Source organism: Oratosquilla oratoria, chromosome 21 (assembly GCF_046742065.1).
Source record: "Oratosquilla oratoria isolate Oo_2021 chromosome 21, ASM4674206v1, whole genome shotgun sequence".
NCBI lineage: Eukaryota > Metazoa > Arthropoda > Malacostraca > Stomatopoda > Squillidae > Oratosquilla > Oratosquilla oratoria.
In genome coordinates this window covers 21031015-21051120 of record NC_134797.1, presented here as the reverse complement: position 1 = coordinate 21051120, position 20106 = coordinate 21031015, and the positions used below count along the sequence as shown (strand labels likewise).

General features: G+C 39.7%; 1 protein-coding gene across 1 annotated transcript in view; it reads right to left on the bottom strand.

Moving 5' to 3' along the window:
- LOC143036765 (carotenoid isomerooxygenase-like) overlaps positions 1-20106 on the bottom strand; it is a 54677-nt gene that overhangs the window by 9537 nt on the left and 25034 nt on the right. Inside the window, exons 2-5 of the mRNA XM_076204475.1 lie at positions 13736-13842; positions 3350-3461; positions 2466-2612; positions 343-487 (exon numbers count right to left, since the gene is read on the bottom strand). Of these exons, the coding sequence (XP_076060590.1) occupies positions 343-487; positions 2466-2612; positions 3350-3461; positions 13736-13842 (511 nt within the window). The remainder of the gene's footprint in view (positions 1-342; positions 488-2465; positions 2613-3349; positions 3462-13735; positions 13843-20106) is intronic.

Genomic DNA, 20106 nt, shown 5'->3' with positions numbered 1-20106 from the left:
TGTAACCTACCAACATAGAATACATTAACACAATCACCTATGTGGATAAAGTACTTCAATAAATTTATGATCGTTTCCTCTCCTGATTCTTCCATCCAAGGTTTTCCCTCAATTAAATCAAACTGCCTTGCAGGAGCAAGAACAATTTGCAAAGTGTCAGTGGGTGTGTTGGAAAGGATGACAGCCGTATTCTTAAACAACTCTTTATAGTGTGAGGTGATACATTCCATAGATAATTAGACTATTGCACAAAAGGAACAAGTACCATATTGCTTTGTCTCAATGCTTTGAAGCTTTGTGTAAGACTACGGCCCTTGTTAAACTTGATGGGCTGGTACTCACCCGGCTGAGAGTCTCAAGTGAATGGGGGTCGATCTCGATCATAAAGGGTGTCTCAGACAGAGCGAAGAACTTGTTCCCCATCCCAACCACTGACACAAGGGCATTGTCGGAGAAAGTCTTCTCAGGGTCCATGGCATTCATTAATCTGATGAGGGTAATGCTATTAGCAACAGGGGCAACAGCAGCAGTAATAATGGATAATAATTATAATACTAGTTGTAATTGAATACTTAAAATGCAATATCATAAAAGTAATATAGACAATAATCTTCGCACAGTACATAGCAATTAGTTACTACTACTACTACTACTACTACTACTACTACTACTACTACTACTACTACTACTACTACTACTACTACAAGAAAACATAAGGTGTAATAGTTATGTGCTATAGATTAATCAATCCACCAAACAGAAATGATATGTATTAGTTGCAATAATAACAGTAACAACAATACATACATACATATACCAAGGCTTTTTCCCCCTTACAAGGGGGGTAGCCAAAAAGAAAAAGGCAAAAAATCATTCCCACCCATTCCATCCCTGAATACACTCCACACCCCTCCACCCTCCCTCTTATCTTAGCACCTCCTGAATGACGGGTCATCCCTGCACCTTGTCCACTGCCCTGGGTCAGAAGCAGATAAAGACAGTAACACTAACACAATACTAAAAAATGTGTAATGACAATAACAGCATTGGTAACTATGATAGTAACAACAATGTCAGTAATGAAAACAATAATAATAATGACAATAATGATAGCGACAATGACGATAATGATGATGATAACCGAGTGACGGGTTTGATGATTGTTAATGTGACAATGACAGTAACAATAGTAATGTTTCCCTAGAGTTTCTCTGACTGGAAACCCACAGCCCCACTACACCTGGCAACGTTCCTTGGTCCCTCTTCCAGATCTCTCTGGGGAGAAACTTTGGATTGTTGTCTGTGTTATATTGATGTGGTGCAATTTCTATTTAACTGCCTAAAAATTGTAGGAGTGGCATTGTCCAAACAGACAGTTGCAGTACCATAGGTGGGTCTTGGACAACAAAGAACCTGAACAAGAAGAGGATCCATGCCTACAACATGAGAACTGTCAGAAGACCACAAACTGAAGAGTTTGATGGTAAAACTGAAAAACAGCTGGAACATCGAGGGATTGAGCAAAGTCTTTATAGAGGAAGAAAAACTCATGCAGTTACAAGACAGTCACCACCTGTTCTACTATATAGGTAAGAAGATAGAAGGATCCAGTGGAACTGAGATTCTTAATAAATTGAGTGGTTACTGGTAGTGTAGTGAAATTCAGTAGTGTACCAGATAGGGTAGCTTAGATTGTGATGAGGCTACATAAAATTTACAATAAAGATAATTTAGACTATGAAAATGAGTTCTACGGTGATATAAGTTAGATAATGGATCACGAAATAACTAAATACACATTAGTAATCAATGTCTTCAATGCTTAAGAGGGGAAGAACGTGGTAAGTGAATCGTGCATCAGGAAGTTTGGAGGAGGCAAGAGAAATGATAGAGGCGAGATGCTAGTCAATCTTGTAGAGAGCTACAGCATAAGAATAATAAACACTTTCTTCTCAATGCCTGTGAGTCATAAATGGACTTGAGAATGTTATGGTTACAAATGGAGTAAATACAGGTAGTGACCATACAATGGTAGGCTGTACATCTGAATTAGACTTCAGAGTTGAGAGACAAGTCTTGAAGAAAACAAGCCTTGCAATAGTAAAGGATAACAAGAAGGATTTTCAATTGAAAATTTATTTGAATCTCTAAAATGAACTAGGATACCATCAAGGGTATGAATTTTAATTCTATGAATTAAACGAGCAAAATAAACAAATAAGTGAATAATAAATGAACAACAAATAGATCAATTAATAGAGACAATAAACCAGGTAAAATATAGTATAGATAAAATAAAGGAATTAAACAGCATACTAAATCAATAAAAATAAAGAAAATAAACAAGAAAAAATAAAACAAAAATAAGATGATAAAAAAAAACAGGTACTGTACATAAACAAATAAACTAAAAATGATATATCAACAGAACATCATAAACACCCGGGAGCTTTAGGGCGTCTCACCTGCTGAAGGCATTTCCAGAGGCTCGCTTCGGGGCTGGAGTCCCGAACTCGGCCTTGACGATGGCTCCCGCCGCCTGGTTGGCCTCGTACGTGTTCGACCGGACGTAGCGGTTGTTGTAGACCACAGTCCCGTTCTCGATGTGGAACCTGAACGCAACGACAAAGTACGCGTGTTACGCCAAGAACTTTCTCCCAGCGTCTCGCCCGGGGTTGTCAACATCCCTCGACATTTGGCAGGAGTAAAATGCGGATACCCAGGGGGAACACAGGGGCGGTATTCTTATCCTGTGTTCACAGGAACACGAGAAGGGAAGGGGTGATGTCCTAGTAGTGGTAGAGTAAAAGAGAGATTAAGAATATCAACATGAATGAAGGATGATACAAGTGACAGGATTTCTCTATACGAGCAGAGATGCGTGTCAGTGCATTGAGGATTCCACTTTTACTCTGGTCCGTATGGGCGACTGTAGAGCCACCGGGCCCCGACCACCGGAATATTCAGCCAACAGTCAAGTGAGAGAGGCTTAGGCACCTTAACTTACACTCTGGAAAGACGCAGAGTGCGGGGTGATCTAATAAAGGTGTTCAAGTGGACTAATTTTTAAGAATAACACCGTATGATTCTTACGGTGGTATTCTTAAAGAAAATCTTTCCTTATATAAACCTTTCACTTCCAAGGATTTATACAAGATTTATATAAGGATTCTTTTTAAGAATACCACTGACAGACTAACAGCTTCTACAGGGGTACGCAAAGATCAACCAAATAAATTGGGAAGAAGGCAGTTCATCATTCACGCTTATCTACTGACGAAGACGCACAGAGGCGACTCACGTGGCGTCATCCAAACCAAACACTCCACAAGAGCACAAACTCTCTCACCTCTGAAGAAGCGCCGACGCGTCGAAGGCATGTCTGTATTCGCTGTTGCCGATCTTGGTGAGACCAGGGCCGTTGTATAGGACAGTCCCCTTCAGCCAGTCGGGAAGAGTGCCTGTCGGCAAGAAACGAGCAATTGTTGTTGTAGTTTGAATTTCGTGGAATGGAAACCCTCTGCGACATAAAAAAAATGGGTCCTCCCATAGATCTCTCCGGGAAGAAACGCTAGACTGCCGTCTATGAAGCCTCTTGTGAGACGATCTTCTTTCATAGGATAACAGGAGGAGGGAAACATGTGTTACTTGCTGTCAGCATTACTTATGTAAAAAAAAATCGTGTGTGTGCGTGTGTGTGTGTTTGTAGGTGAGGACAGAATAGTTGAAACTTGGGCCCAGCGGCACGATCGAGGTGAATATGGCGATGGATCCTGAAGAAGAATACTGGGGGAGATGACTATTTCCGACGTCCATGTCACAGGACCACTGGGAGCAAATGACCATCGATGGTCCATGAATAAAGAGCGCGCACAAGAGTCAATATTTATTGACAATAATGGAGACATTTTCAATACTTCAATTAATTACTAACACCCACGATCTCTCTTACTCCTTCAACAGTTCTCTAGCCATCTTTATAGAATATTTGGCATCAACCTGATAGGGCCACCATTGTTGATCGTTTTCTAGTATCGCCAATAGAAATTCATGCCACTTCATTTAGGCTCTTTCAGGGGCGTCGAGTGTACCTGTAGGCCAGTGTTTCCCAACCTTTTTTTCAGTCAAACCCAATATGATCCTTATAACATGACCGCAACCCCACTAATCTATTTTAAGGTTATAAAAGACAAAGTTAACATCATTGAATTTTATTATAGCAATATGAATTTAAAATTCTAGTATACGAGATGTCTTGGCGACCCAAGGCGGAAAAACGGTTGGCGACCGCAAGGTTGGGAAACCGTGCTGTAGATGAAGATTGCCTTTGGCACCTGGCAACAGCATCACATTCGCAAAGACAAGGCACCTCTCCCCACACCCCCACACTCAAGTAAAGTCATCTTGCGTGAGCCCGAACACAATCGAAAAAGTTGCTTCTATCTACCCGCCTCAAAGGTGAGAGGGCCGATCAAGAATGCTCTGTGTCTTTGTTCAACCGAACAAAAACAGTTTAACTCCAGCTAGGGGAAAAAATAAACACGACGCTGCGACCTGAAGGGGAAAGTGTGTATTCACCTCGGATCTGCTGCAGTCTCTGTCGAGACAGCCAGACACCACCCTACTGTGTGTGTGTATTTACCTAGTTGTATTTACCTAGTTGTATTTTACGGGAAGGGGAGCTATGCTCGTGGGGTCCCGTCTTCATATCTCATTTTATCTAAACTATTTTTAAATTCATGTATTGATTTTGCACACACCACTTTCTCATCTAACTTGTTCCAACTGTCTATTGCTCTGTGAGGAAAGCTGTTCTTTTTAAAATCTCTTCTATAGCTGTCTTTTTTTATTTTCTTTCCGTGTCCTCTTGTATTTCTGTCATCCCATTTTATCAGATTCTCTCTATCAGTAATTTCTATGCCTTTCATGATTCTGTAAATAGCTATCAAATCTCCTCTCTCTCTTCTTTGCTCTAGTGTCTGTAGTTTAAGTTTTTGTAGTCTCTCTTCATATGATAGTTTTGAGAGTGTTGGTGCCAGTTTTGTAATTGCTCTTTGTATTCTTTCAAGTTTTTTTATACATTTTTTTGTACTTGGTGACCATATCGTTGCTGCATATTCCAATCTTGGTCTTATCAGGGTGATTAGGATTTTCCTCACCATTTCTTCATCCAGGTATGTAAATGCTACTTTGATTGTTCTTATTAAATTATAAGTTTCTCCAAAAATCTTATTTATATGTTTCTCAGGTGACATATTATTCATAACAATGACTCCCAGGTCCTTCTCATTTTCTACTTTTTTTATTCCTTCTTCTCCCAAATTATATGATCCTGTTATTCTGTTTTTGCTTTTTCCAAATTCCATTATACTACACTTTTTTGTATTGAACTCCATCTCCCACTTCCTACTCCATTCTTGTACTTTATTTAGATCTCTCTGTAGTGATTCACAATCTTCTTCAGTTTTCACTCTTTTCAGTAATTTTGCATCATCTGCAAAGAAGCTCATATAGCTTTCAATTCCTTCATCCATATCATTAATATATATAGCAAACATTATTGGGGCCAGAACTGTTCCCTGCGGGACACCGCTTATTACTTCATTCCATTTTGAGTGCTGATCTCTTATCACTACTCTCATTTTTCTTTCTTGCAAAAAGTCTTCCATCCAATTTAGCAATTTACCTTGTATTCCTCCTTCATATTCTAATTTCTTAAGCAACTTCTTATGTGGTACTTTGTCAAAAGCTTTTTTTAGGTCTAGAAATGCACAATCAGCCCATCCATCTCTTTCTTGTATTATATCTATTAGCCTTGAATAGAAACATATTAAATTGGTGACGCATGATCGTCCTTGTCTGAATCCAAATTGCCTTGGATTTAGTACGTTGTTTTTTTCCAAGTATTTTACCCATCTACTTTTGATAATTCTTTCACATATTTTTGCTATTGTACTTGTTAGAGAGACTGGTCTATAGTTGGTAGGTTCTTCTTTATTTCCTCCTTTATATATAGGTACTATATTTGCTTTTTTCCAATCTTCTGGAACTTTTCCTTCTTTTAAGGAACTGCTTATTATGCTATGTATTTTGTCTGCCAGTTCATTCCTGCATTCTTTCAGAATCCAGTTTGCTATTTCATCTGGCCCATGCGATTTTCTGACATCAAAATTACCCAAGTGTGTCAATATTTCATTCTTTGTTACTTCTATTTCTTCCATAGGGGGGACTTTTTCCTTCCACTCAATCTCTTCAGGTTGTATATTTTCCCTTGTAAACACTGATTTAAAATGTTTGTTCATAATTTCTGCCATTTCCATTTCCTCAGTGTATTCAACTCCTCCTTGTCTTAATTTCTCTAAGTCTTGTTTGTTTTTCAGTTTATTGTTTACAAATCTGTAGAATAGTTTTGGTTGATCTTTACACTTTTCTATAACATCTTTTTCATATTTTCTTTTTTCCTCTCCGCACTTTTGTACATATTCATTTCTATAACCAGTATATATTTTCCATTTTTCAGGTCTTCTGTCTTTTTTCCATCTGTTCCAGGCTTTGTCTCTTTTGTCCTTTAACTCCCTACAACTTTTGTTGTACCAGCATTTTACATATTCTTTTTCTTGTTTTTGTCTTGGGACATACTTTTCCACTCCTTTTTTGTAAATTTTTGTCAAAATATTCCATTTCTCTTCCACTGTTGTTTCTTCTTTGTATATTTCTTCCCAGTTTTCTTGTTGGAAGAATTCTCTTATTTTATCAAAGTTTGTTTTTTCATACATCATTCTTCCTTTTCTATATTGTTCATTTCTTTTCATATATTTTTCTTCATTAAGTTCCAGTTCAATCAATATGTGGTCACTTTTACCTATTGGTGTTTTATATTCAATCTTGTCCACTATTCTAGGTTCAGATGTAATTATTAAGTCTAGCCTCGATGGTTCTTCTTCATTTCTATACCTAGTGTTCTCTTGTATCCATTGTGTCATTGAATGGTCAGTAATCATCTCAAGTAGAGCATTTCCCCATGAGTCATCACCACTCTTTACTGTCATTTCTTCCCAGCAGATTTCTTTGCAATTAAAGTCGCCCATCATAACTATTCTTCCTCCGTCTTCCATTATTTTAGTTAATGCTATCTTTGTGTCCTCTAACATACTTTTATGTTCACTCTCCTCCCATGAGGCTGTTTTCGGAGGCACATAATTGATCACAAATTTTCTGCTCTTCTTATCTCGGTCTTCCACTTCTATCATAATCATCTCTACTGTATTCTTTCCATATATGACACCTTTCACGTTTATATCCTTCTTAGTCAGGAACATAACTCCACCCCCTTGTTTTTTCTCTCTGTTTCTAATCCAATAATTGTATGTATCATGTCCTACACTGTTGGGTGGTAGTGGGCCTTTTAATTTTGTTTCTACAATTCCCATTATGTCCGGTTCTTTTTCTTTCAAATAATCATTCAGTTCATTCAATCCTGTTATCAATCCATCTATATTTGTGTAAGACACTCTTAGTTTTCTGCCACTTCCATTGTATTCTCTGTTTCCCTTATGTTTTTCTTTAGTATGTCGAACTGCTTTATTTTCATGTTCACTACTCTCCAATAGAATCTCTCTTTCTCTGACTCCGTTCTTTCCTCGTTTTTTGCCTTAGCTTCAATTCTTTTCTGCTTTTCTGCCTCTCTTTCTTCCTTATTCATTTCTCTTTTTATCCATACCTTTTTATATTGATCATTTGTTGCTAGTTTCCCTGTCTTGGATAGAATTTTCTCTGCTGTTGTTTGTGACCTGAATTTAATCTTAATTGGTCTGGTCTTATCTGTACTATATTTTCCGAGTCTGAATTTTTCCTCAATTTCCTTTATAATTTCTGGTTCATCTTCCTGGACTAATTTTAATAAACTGCTTACTCTTTCATTTTCCTCCTTGATTCTTGCAGTTCTATCTGGGTTATGTTTCTCTTCCATTCCTAATATAATTATACATTTCTTTTTGTCAGCTAATTCTCTTACTATATTCTCCTTCTGTCTCATCACTTTAATAACTGAGTCTTCATTATGTTCTTTCAATTGCTGTTTGACTATGTCAGTGAATGAAACCTTATTCCCTTCTTGAGTTATTCTCCAATTTTTAGCTTCTGTAGCTAGTTTCTCTCTGTTTTCATTACTATTCTTCTTCAATTTCTCATTCTCCTCCTTTACATTTCCTAACTGTCTTTTTAGGTCCTCTATTTCTTCAGTTAAGTTTCTGTTAGCCTTCTCTAGTTGTTCCAACCTTTCAATTCTTTTAAAAATGGAGTCTACGTTACCTAACTTACGCTCCAAGTCCTCGATCACCTTATCAACTCTCTCCTCTAGTCTTATCAGTCGGGGGGGGGGGTTGTGTCCCCCCCACCCTCTTTAAATCCCTGGAACATATTCTCGTCACTTTCTTCTGTATTGCTCCTCTCTATACTTCTAATCTTTACATTTTTATTAGACATTTGATCCTCGCTAAGTCTTTTGTTTACCTTCCGCTTGTCTGGCTGGTCAAAGTCTACTCCCTCCTCATTTCCTTCCATTTCTCTCAGTAATCCCTCCCTTTTTCCTCTTTCCCTACGTTCCCACTACTCCACGAGCAATTTCCCCCCCACCCTGCAAAAACACTAGGCACTTCTCTTTGCGTTGGGATCCACAGACTTCACTTTTCTTCAGAACGTCTTCTAAGCCGTCCATTCGTTGAAGTGTGTGTGTGTGTGTGTGTGTGTGTGTGTGTGTGTGTGTGTGTGTGTTTATTTAGTTATGTTTTTTACATAATTGTATATTACGGGAAAGGGAGCTACGCTCGTGGTGTCCCGCCTTTGCATCTCGGAGTGTCTAGTTTGCTCTTAAATTCATTAATGTTTTTTGCACACACTATTTTTCGTCCAGTTTGTTCCAAGTGCCACTCTATGTGGAAAACTGTTCTTCAGATCTCATCTATAACTATTTTTTTTGTTTCTTTCCATGTCCTCTTGTGTTTCTCTTGTCCCAATTTAACATGTCCTCTCTATCGAGTATTTCTGTGCCCTTCATGTGTGTGTGTGTGTGTGTGTGTGTGTGTGTGTGTGTGTGTGTGTGTGTGTGTGTGTGTGTGTGTGTGTGTGTGTGTGCACGATTGCGCGTGTGTGCATGTATTTACCTAGTTGTACCTAGTTGTATTTTACGGGAAGGGGAGCTATGCTCGTGGGGTCCCGTCTTCATATCTCATTTTATCTAAACTATTTTTAAATTCATGTATTGTTTTTGCACACACCACTTTCTCATCTAACTTGTTCCAACTGTCTATTGCTCTGTGAGGAAAGCTGTTCTTTTTAAAATCTCTTCTATAGCTGTCTTTTTTTATTTTCTTTCCGTGTCCTCTTGTATTTCTGTCATCCCATTTTATCAGATTCTCTCTATCAGTAATTTCTATGCCTTTCATGATTCTGTAAATAGCTATCAAATCTCCTCTCTCTCTTCTTTGCTCTAGTGTCTGTAGTTTAAGTTTTTGTAGTCTCTCTTCATATGATAGTTTTGAGAGTGTTGGTGCCAGTTTTGTAATTGCTCTTTGTATCCTTTCAAGTTTTTTTATACATTTTTTTGTACTTGGTGACCATATCGTTGCTGCATATTCCAATCTTGGTCTTATCAGGGTGATTAGGATTTTCCTCACCATTTCTTCATCCAGGTATGTAAATGCCACTTTGATTGTTCTTATTAAATTATAAGTTTCTCCAAAAATCTTATTTATATGTTTCTCAGGTGACATATTATTCATAACAATGACTCCCAGGTCCTTCTCATTTTCTACTTTTTTATTCCTTCTTCTCCCAAATTATATGATCCTGCTATTCTGTTTTTGCTTTTTCCAAATTCCATTATACTACACTTTTTTGTATTGAACTCCATCTCCCACTTCCTACTCCATTCTTGTACTTTATTTAGATCCCTCTGTAGTGATTCACAATCTTCTTCAGTTTTCACTCTTTTCAGTAGTTTTGCATCATCTGCAAAGAAGCTCATATAGCTTTCAATTCCTTCATCCATATCATTAATATATATAGCAAACATTATTGGGGCCAGAACTGTTCCCTGCGGGACACCGCTTATTACTTCATTCCATTTTGAGTGCTGATCTCTTATCACTACTCTCATTTTTCTTTCTTACAAAAAGTCTTCCATCCAATTTAGCAATTTACCTTGTATTCCTCCTTCATATTCTAATTTCTTAAGCAACTTCTTATGTGGTACTTTGTCAAAAGCTTTTTTTTAGGTCTAGAAATGCACAATCAGCCCATCCATCTCTTTCTTGTATTATATCTATTAGCCTTGAATAGAAACATATTAAATTGGTGACGCATGACCGTCCTTGTCTGAATCCAAATTGCCTTGGATTTAGTACGTTGTTTTTTTCCAAATATTTTACCCATCTACTTTTGATAATTCTTTCACAAATTTTTGCTATTGTACTTGTTAGAGAGACTGGTCTATAATTGGTAGGTTCTTCTTTATTTCCTCCTTTATATATAGGTACTATATTTGCTTTTTTCCAATCTTCTGGAACTTTTCCTTCTTTTAAGGAACTGCTTATTATGCTATGTATTTTGTCTGCCAGTTCATTCCTGCATTCCTTCAGAATCCAGTTTGCTATTTCATCTGGCCCATGCGATTTTCTGACATCAAAATTACCCAAGTGTGTCAATATTTCATTCTTTGTTACTTCTATTTCTTCCATAGGGGGGACTTTTTCTTTCCACTCAATCTCTTCAGGTTGTATATTTTCCCTTGTAAACACTGATTTAAAATGTTTGTTCATAATTTCTGCCATTTCCATTTCCTCAGTGTATTCAACTCCTCCTTGTCTCAATTTCTCCAAGTCTTGTTTGTTTTTCAGTTTATTGTTTACAAATCTGTAGAATAGTTTTGGTTGATCTTTACACTTTTCTATAACATCTTTTTCATATTTTCTTTTTTTCTCTCTGCACTTTTGTACATATTCATTTCTATAACCAGTATATATTTTCCATTTTTCAGGTCTTCTGTCTTTTTTCCATCTGGTCCAGGCTTTGTCTCTTTTGTCTTTTAACTCCCTACAACTTTTGTTGTACCAGCATTTTACATATTCTTTTTCTTGTTTTTGTCTTGGGACATACTTTTCCACTCCTTTTTTGTAAATTTTTGTCAAAATATTCCATTTCTCTTCCACTGATGTTTCTTCTTTGTATATTTCTTCCCAGTTTTCTTGTTGGAAGAATTCTCTTATTTTATCAAAGTTTGTTTTTTTCATACATCATTCTTCCTTTTCTATATTGTTCATTTCTTTTCATATATTTTTCTTCATTAAGTTCCAGTTCAATCAATATGTGGTCACTTTTACCTATTGGTGTTTTATATTCAATCTTGTCCACTATTCTAGGTTCAGATGTAATTATTAAGTCTAGCCTCGATGGTTCTTCTTCATTTCTATACCTAGTGTTCTCTTGTATCCATTGTGTCATTGAATGGTCAGTAATCATCTCAAGTAGAGCATTTCCCCATGAGTCATCACCACTCTTTGCTGTCATTTCTTCCCAGCAGATTTCTTTGCAATTAAAGTCGCCCATCATAACTATTCTTCCTCCGTCTTCCATTATTTTAGTTAATGCTATCTTTGTGTCCTCTAACATACTTTTATATTCACTCTCCTCCCATGAGGCTGTTTTCGGAGGCACATAATTGATCACAAATTTTCTGCTCTTCTTATCTCTGTCTTCCACTTCTATCATAATCATCTCTACTGTATTCTTTCCATATATGACACCTTTCACGTTTATATCCTTCTTAGTCAGGAACATAACTCCACCCCCTTGCTTTTTCTCTCTGTTTCTAATCCAATAATTGTATGCATCATGTCCTACACTGTTGGGTGGTAGTGGGCCTTTTAATTTTGTTTCTACAATTCCCATTATGTCCGGTTCTTTTTCTTTCAAATAATCATTCAGCTCATTCAATCCTGTTATTAATCCATCTATATTTGTGTAAGACACTCTTAGTTTTCTGCCACTTCCATTGTGTTCTCTGTTTCCCTTATGTTTTTCTTTTGTATGTCGAACTTCCTTAGTTTCATGTTCACTACTCTCCAATAGAATCTCTCTTTCTCTGACTCCGTTCTGTTCTCGTTTTTTGTCTTAGCTTCCAGTCTTTTCTGCTTTTCTTCCTCTCTTTCCTCTTTATTCATTTCTCTTTTTATCCATATCTTTTTGTGTTGTTCACTTGTTGCTAGTTTCCCTGTTTTGGATAAGATATTCTCTGCCGTTGTTTGTGACTTGAATTTAATCTTAATTGGTCTGGTCTTGTCTGTGCTATACTTTCCGAGTCTAAATTTCTCTTCGATTTGTTTCATAATTCCTGGTTCATCTTCCTGAACTGATTCTAGTAATTGGCTTACTTTTTCATTTTCCTCTTTGATTCTTGTGGTTCTATCTGTGTTGTGTTTCTCTTCCATTCCTAATATAATTATACATTTCTTCTTGTCTGCTAAATCCCTTACTATATTCTCCTTTTGTCTCATCACTTTAATAACTGAGTCTTCAGTATGTTCTTTCAATTGCTGTTTGACTATGTCAGTGAATGAAATCTTATTTCCTTCTTGGGTTTGCTTCCAATTTTTACTTTCTTTAGCTATTGTTTCTCTGTTTTCTTTACTATTCTTCTTCAATTCCTCATTCTCCCCCTTTACCTCTCTTAACTGTCTTTTTAGTTCTTCTATTTCATCAGTTAAGTTTTTATTCGCCTTTTCCAGTTCTTCCAATCTTTCAACCCTTTTTAAAATGGTGTTCATATGACCTAACCTACTCTCCAAGTCCTCGATCACCTTATCAACCTTCATCTCTAGTCTTGTCAGTCGGGGGGGGGGGGGTTTGAGTCCCCCCCACTCTCTTTAAATCCCTTGAAAATATTCTCATCACTTTCTGCTATATTGCTCCTATCTATACCTCTAATCTTCACATTCCTATTAGACATGTTATCATCCAACTCGTCTTGGGGTCTTTTGTCTACCCGGCGGCCCGTCAGGGCCATTTCCTCCACCTCCTCATTACCTTCCATTTCCCCAGTAATCCCTCCCCCTCTCCTCTTTCCTTACTTTCCCACTACCTCACGAGCAATTCCCCCCCCTGCAAATACAAAAAGGCACTTCTCTTTGCGTTGGTATCCACAATCTGCACTTTTCTTCAGAGCGTTCGTCAAGCCGTCCGTTCGTTGAAAGTGTGTGTGTGTGTGTGAATGTGTGTGTGTGTGTGTGTGTCTGTGTGTGTGTGTGTGTGTTTGTGTGTGTGTATGTGTGGGTGGGTGCTTGTGTATGTGAGAGTGCATGTGTGTGTGTGGGTGCGTGTATGTGTGTGTGTGTACGTGTGTGTGTGTGTGTGTGTGTGTGTATGTATGTGTGTGTTCGTGTGTATGTGTGTGTGTACGTGTGTGTGGGCATGTGTGTGTGTGTGTGCATGTGTGTGTGTGTGCGCGCGCGCATGTGTGTGTGTGTGTGTGCGTGTGCGTGTGTGTGTGCGCGTTGTGCAAGATTTAAGGGCCGGTAATTAAATGGGTGTGACCAAATCAAAATACTTCTATTGTTTTCCATTCCATTTGAGAAAAAAATCATATCCATATAATCAAATTATTTCTAACTTTTTTATTTCATTTTTTTTTCCAACCCAGAGAAATGTGGTGACTCTCCTTACCTCGGAGTTCGAACCTTACCTCGGAGTTCGCACTGAATCGGCTCGGGGTGCTCCGCCTCGCAGTTTCGGCAGAGCACTGTGAAGTCGTATCTGCCGCAGTCGCCGTTGGCGATCACCTTGCTGGACCTGCAAACGGAGAAGAAGAAAAGGGTGAAAAACAAAGGCTATCAACACTGGTTGTATACCCGATTGGAAAGCCCGGACCTGGAGCCCTCCCGTAAACATCTCCAGGAAGAAATGTTGGATTGTTGTCTGTATTACACTAACGCAAGTCTGTTTCTACGTTTATGACTGTTATGAGGAGGCAGAGGGGGAGAGGGGGAGGGGGAGAAGGAGGTGAAAGGTAGGAGGAAGAGGTGGAGAGAGGAGTAGGTGGAGCGGCCAAGGGTTGTCAAATTTCTTCATGTGGAGGGAAGGGGATAACTTTCAGATATCAGCTCTCCTTTGAAAAAAATGGAAAGTGGAGGATATTCGAATCTAAGAAAGAAAGAGAGAGAGAGAGAGAGGGAGGGAGGGAGAGAGAGATGAGGCCACGTTGGACCAGAGTTCGTCGGGGTCTGACACTTGCTGACAACAAGACAGTGCTGCATAAGGCACGAGGATGACAACCTATCAGAAACCACATAGCAAACCGTAAAGATGCCAACTCTGATAAAATATTCATTATATTTTGTTCTTTCTTTCACGCAGATGCTATTGTCCATTCAAACAATAATGCCGAATTTTTTTTTATTCTACTGCCCCTCCTTTCCACTGCCTCTTGTCGCTTGTGAAATAGTAAAAAAGTTTACGAGTATCGGAAAGTGTTTTGTTTGGACTCAAAGCACCGACATGACGTCACAAGCATTCCTTGTGCTCGTCTTTCATTTCCTCCCCCACCCACTACATTTTATGAACTTAGCTCTCTGATTTTACATATTACAATTGTCGCCATTCGATTCTATTCATTTATGAAAAACTCATTTTACAACTTGGGTTTTTCATTCCAACTGCTCGGGGCGATTTGATACGATTGAGGAACCCTTTTCGTAAAAACAGGGTTAGCACGTTCTTGTCACTTACGCGGAGAGATCGAAGCCAAAAAGATCGGTTCGTTAGCAGACGACGACAAGAAAATCCAGCTTCACGCGTTACATGAATGACGTGGCAAATATTAGGAGAGTCTTAGGTTCCTCAGCGTAAGCCCTTACGTCACCTGTTTCCAACCGGATTGCTCGTAGGCCTCTCCTTTATGGAGTGCTGTTTCTTCGCACCTTGTAGATCATAACTAATACCGAGTAAAATCGTTTGGATTTCTTGGCTGATGGACCAAACCCACTTTGGACATTCTGGAACTCCAGAATCCCATGGATTATCCCCATGGTTATCCAGTGCATTTCGTAAACAGACTTTAATTCTACATACATCACGCGGGAATTATGGCTACACTAACATATCACCTGTTCATATTAATCCCACGATCTAGAGCCCCTAGCACCACGTGTTTCTATGCGAACTTTCATGACATTCCAATCCAAATGTCATACAAAAACTGGATTTTATTTAGTCGTTCAGTGTTTATAAGCTTTACAGTGTTCTGACGGCAATGTCTTCCACTCGACTGTTCAAATCGAGACGAATGGCTTGAGGCAATGACCCAAATTTAAACCCAGATGTAACCTGGAAACAATCAGATTCAGATGTCTCTTACAAAAAATAATAATAACAATTAATAATGATAATGATAATAATAATAAATTATAATTATAACAATAAATAAATAAAATAGATAAATAATTGGTGTGCGCAAGGATACATGGTTACTAAGTCTATTCCATTTGTTGACCACCCTATTAGTAAAACAATTCTTGCCTATTTCCTTCTTAAATCTAAATTTGTTCAGTAATGGGTTTAAATTGGACAAATTTAGATTTATGAAGGAAATTGGTATGAACTGGTTCACTAATAGGGTGGTCAACGAATGGAATAGACTTTGTGATGGAATAGACGTAGCGAGCGCTGAAACTATCGGTTGTTTTAAGAAAAGGTTAGACAACTTTATGGATGGGGATGACAGGTGGTCATGGACATGGAACTCCCTAGTGTAACCCTTATGGTCTCTTGCAGTCTCCTTCATTCTTATGTTCTTATGGAAGCTACGACAAAGAGTTGCAGAAAGAAGCCAATAATGACTGAACAAATAGGCGAGTGTATGTGCCTGGTGTAGACAAGTTTACACATCTGAAATGATACGATCCGTACCATTGCTGGAAGGATCTGGAGCACTCTTCCTCCTCCCTGCTCTACCACCTGTCTATGGGTATCGTAAAACACTTCCCCTTTATTGGCACTTCATTCCTTATTAGCGCAAGTCCTCCATTTCCTTCCTTCCGGAGCGGATCTTTGCTAGTTTTTTTTCGTTTTTCCTTTTGTCGCGCTTTGAAACATGGGATTTGGTTTAAGGCCACAAACTCTCCCCCTATCAGGAGGATAGGATGGTGCCCCTTACAGAGGAATTTCTAGCGTGGAATTTACGGTGCTATTCTTAAACAATTCTTTCCCTTCCAAGGATTTATAAAATATTTATATAAGATTTATATAAGGAAATATGTTTTAAGAATACCAACGTTAATATTGAACTCGCCGGTAGCAGGGTTCGAACCGCCATAATTTCGACCTTCGCCACAAGTCCTCACCAACATCATCGCTTATATACTCAATAACTACAAGATCCGAATCGTCACTCATACTTCTGCGGATTTCCTCACGTTGCAAGGTCAAGGCAGGTCATCCAGATCGAGGCAGCCTCGCGTGTCACTAACCGAAAAGTGTCGGGCCAAGAGGTTCTCAGACTCTGTCATCGATCTCGCCAACAAGAAATGTTGGACTGCTGTCTGTGTTGTGTGAGTATGGGTCTATCAAGAAAACTTGGAAAAGAGACCCATGCAATTGCCGATTCTCATTTCTCCTCATGTGTGCGTGCGTGTGTGTGTGTATTATATATATATATATATATATATATATACACACACATATATGAAAGGGGGCCTAGTACGGAGACTAAGTTCCGGCCCTTTGGGACCGCATCCGAGGGGCGACGATTCCTTCCGAGGCCCGTCCCGCAGGAGGATTATGTGCATGCACCTATTGGTAGCAAGATATGCATGTCATGGGTCAGGTTTGGGGGTCCTCTATCTATAGTATACATTTGCAAATGACTCCTAATACTTGCTGACCAAGTTTTATTCCATCCTGAGTTAAAACTCACTTTGATTAAAACTCGTTCTTGTGTGATACCTTGTATTTCTATTCTGGCTTACGTCAGGAGACTCTTCAGGTGAAAGAATACATCACTCCTGGGAGGGATAAGAAAGGTTGCTTCGAGAAGCTGCGTCCTCATCCAAGAGTTTAAGTAGTGGACGTAGTCGGTTGCTCTGAAGACCATCTTACGACTTTTTTTTTCCTCTCTTGTGGCGGCATATCATAACTCGTACTGAGGTTTCTGGTTCTAAGACAGCCTCTCTTCAGCCCTTCTGAACACCTTACGCGTCTCGAAGGTTCTGTCTGTCGTCAGCAGATTTGACCAAGCTCGGAAAAGGAGGAACCATGGAACCTTAAGGCAGCGTTTCCCAACCTGAGGTGCTAGCACCCCCTGGGGGTGCTGGGAAGTGATGCACACAAGCATCACATTGATATATGTATCATTGATTACCTAGTTGGGCATATTTGACTTTTTGCGTGCTATTTCATTTTTCTAGGATGTTCTTATTATTTCTTTACAAACAATATTGTCAATTTGTTTCAGTTCTATGGAATCAAGAAAGTAAATCACCAAACAGTACACTTCACTTTCTTTTATCCTTCTAATAACAAGATAAGGGTGCTGGACTGCTTAGACATGACAACAGGGGGTGATATGATTGGAAAAGGTTGCGAAATGCTGCGGCTTAAGGGTATATTTACGACCAGTGACGGCGTACCGGGAAGAAGCCCCAGGGTTGCATGACCTTGGGGTTCGGATAGAAGAAGAAAAAGAGCCCCTTCATCTGTTTCATAAACATCACAAGAGGTTCCAAATTTATTGCCCAGAGGCCCGGAGTACCTGCCCTCCAGCGGTGTGGAATGAGAAGACTCCAGCTATGGAATGGGGAAGCTGCATGGGGGGTCCGTTATAGGGACGCGGCGTGCCGAGACAGCCCTCTCGCCCCATAACGAAACCAGACGTAGAGAAAACAAGTAAAACGATAAACAAGTATAAACACACATCCCCCAAAGAGTCCAACAGATCAAGCGTGACCCACTGGCAGGCATGACGGCAACAGGGGTTTCTGCAGCACAAGATTACCTGGACGAGGGCGGGGCTCGGGATCACGCGGCTGCTATGTCTGTTGAAGGTCACGGAATGGGCCGGGAGGGAGGGGATGGGGGGGGGGACAATAAAGGTAAAGTCATGGTCCGGAGCCCTCTTGACCTTGTACGACGACCGGAGTACAAGAAGTAACGAAAAAAAAGAGCGCGAAAAAGGAGACTGACGGCGTGTTTGCCGAGGAGGTAGGGACGTCTGAACGAGACGACTAGCGAATGACAAGAAATCTATGACAGATAAGGTGAAACGAAAAACAAACTTGTAAAGGTTTTCATTCAATTCTCGATAACCAGCAATTTCATCCTTGGAGGCAAAACCGCGCTGAAGAGGAGATGAAAAGAGAGATTTACGAACGGGGAAAGAGAGAAAAAAAGAGAGGACAGCAGAATTTAAAAGCAATCCGTTTTCTTTCTTGAGCGGAGAGGAGTCTCCAATCAGATAAGAGTGACGCGTGACTCTGATCCGTAAGGACGTCCCTGATGAGGTATTGACTGCACAAAGCCGATGCTGTCAATAACACCACAATACGGGGTAGGGAGGGAGGGAGGGAGGGTAGGAGAGTGCGAGGAGATGGATTAAACGATGACCCGCATAGAAATCAGATGGAGGCGGGGGAAGATGAATAACACACTTGTAAACACACACACACACACACACACACACACACACACACACACACACACTCACACACACACACACACAAAGTACACGAAACCACAATGTACACACACACACATACACGCAAACACTCCCATACACACACGCAGAGACACATGCATATACAAGTATAAACACACACACACACACACACACACACACACACACACACACACACACACACACACACACACACACACACACACACACACATGTAAAGCTGTTGCACATACAGAAGACTCACATGGATGCTTATGTACAATTGTAGTGGGATAGGCCGAGTAACATACGAGTAGGACCAAAGTAAAAATCTAATGTCATTACGTTATTATTTTCCGAACGATACAAGCACCTTTTCTGGTCTCTTACTTTTTTATTTGTCGCTATCTTTTTTTTCTACGATTATGAACCGAATACCAACAGCTCCTAGAACTGGAAAAGCGAACTGGAACCCATCTCCTCGCCGCCTCGGTATTTCATTCGAGTGCACATAATGGGAATTAGTTATGGGCTCGCACCCTTCCCCTAGCCAAGACATCACCAGTAAGAAAAAAGCCCGGACCAGTCAGCAATTGGTGCCAACGGCTCACATATAACCTTCTTCGTGAACATATTAGAGGGTACTAAACGAAGAAAGTGACCCGTGACAACAATGAGGGCACCAGGAGACCTTGAAATAGACACAAAGAGGATCATGCCGACAGGAGACCTTTTGGTTTATGACTACGTCGGATGCGGAAAAAATCATAACAATGATAGATAAATAAAAATATATAAATAAATTTTTTAATGATAAATAAAATATATAAATGCATATAGTTAAACACTAAACAAACAGGTAAATAGTAAATAATAATGAACTGACAGATAGCTGATAATAAATGAAAATCAAGCAAATAATAATAATAAACAAACAAGACGTTTTTGAGATGCCATTTCAAAAACGTTGGAGATCCGTTGGGGCTCTGGTCAGAAGGACACATAGAGCGTCACTGGGTGAAAAGGGGTCGATCAAACTCTCGACATAGCCTCTTGTCACCCGCATGGAGGGGGCCATGGGTGGGTGGGTGGGTGGGTGGATGGATGGATGTACCCAGTGGCCCTTATGAACGATGCAACTGACGCCTTTCGACCGTCACCAAGTGATCTTGTTCACACGACCGTCTCTCGGCTCACTCCCGCCTCTACGCGACGCGGAGTCCGCTGGGAGTCTCGAATTCCGTTAGGGTGGTGAGGAGTTTACTACGCCAGGAGGCGCTGAGTAGTATCTGCGGCCGAAGCTGTCACCTTTGCTCCCATTATACGCTTGGATCGTTGGTGCGGGTAACAGTCAGTCCTGTTAATTGGGAAGGCAAGCGGGATTCGAACCCACCACGAAGCGAATGGGA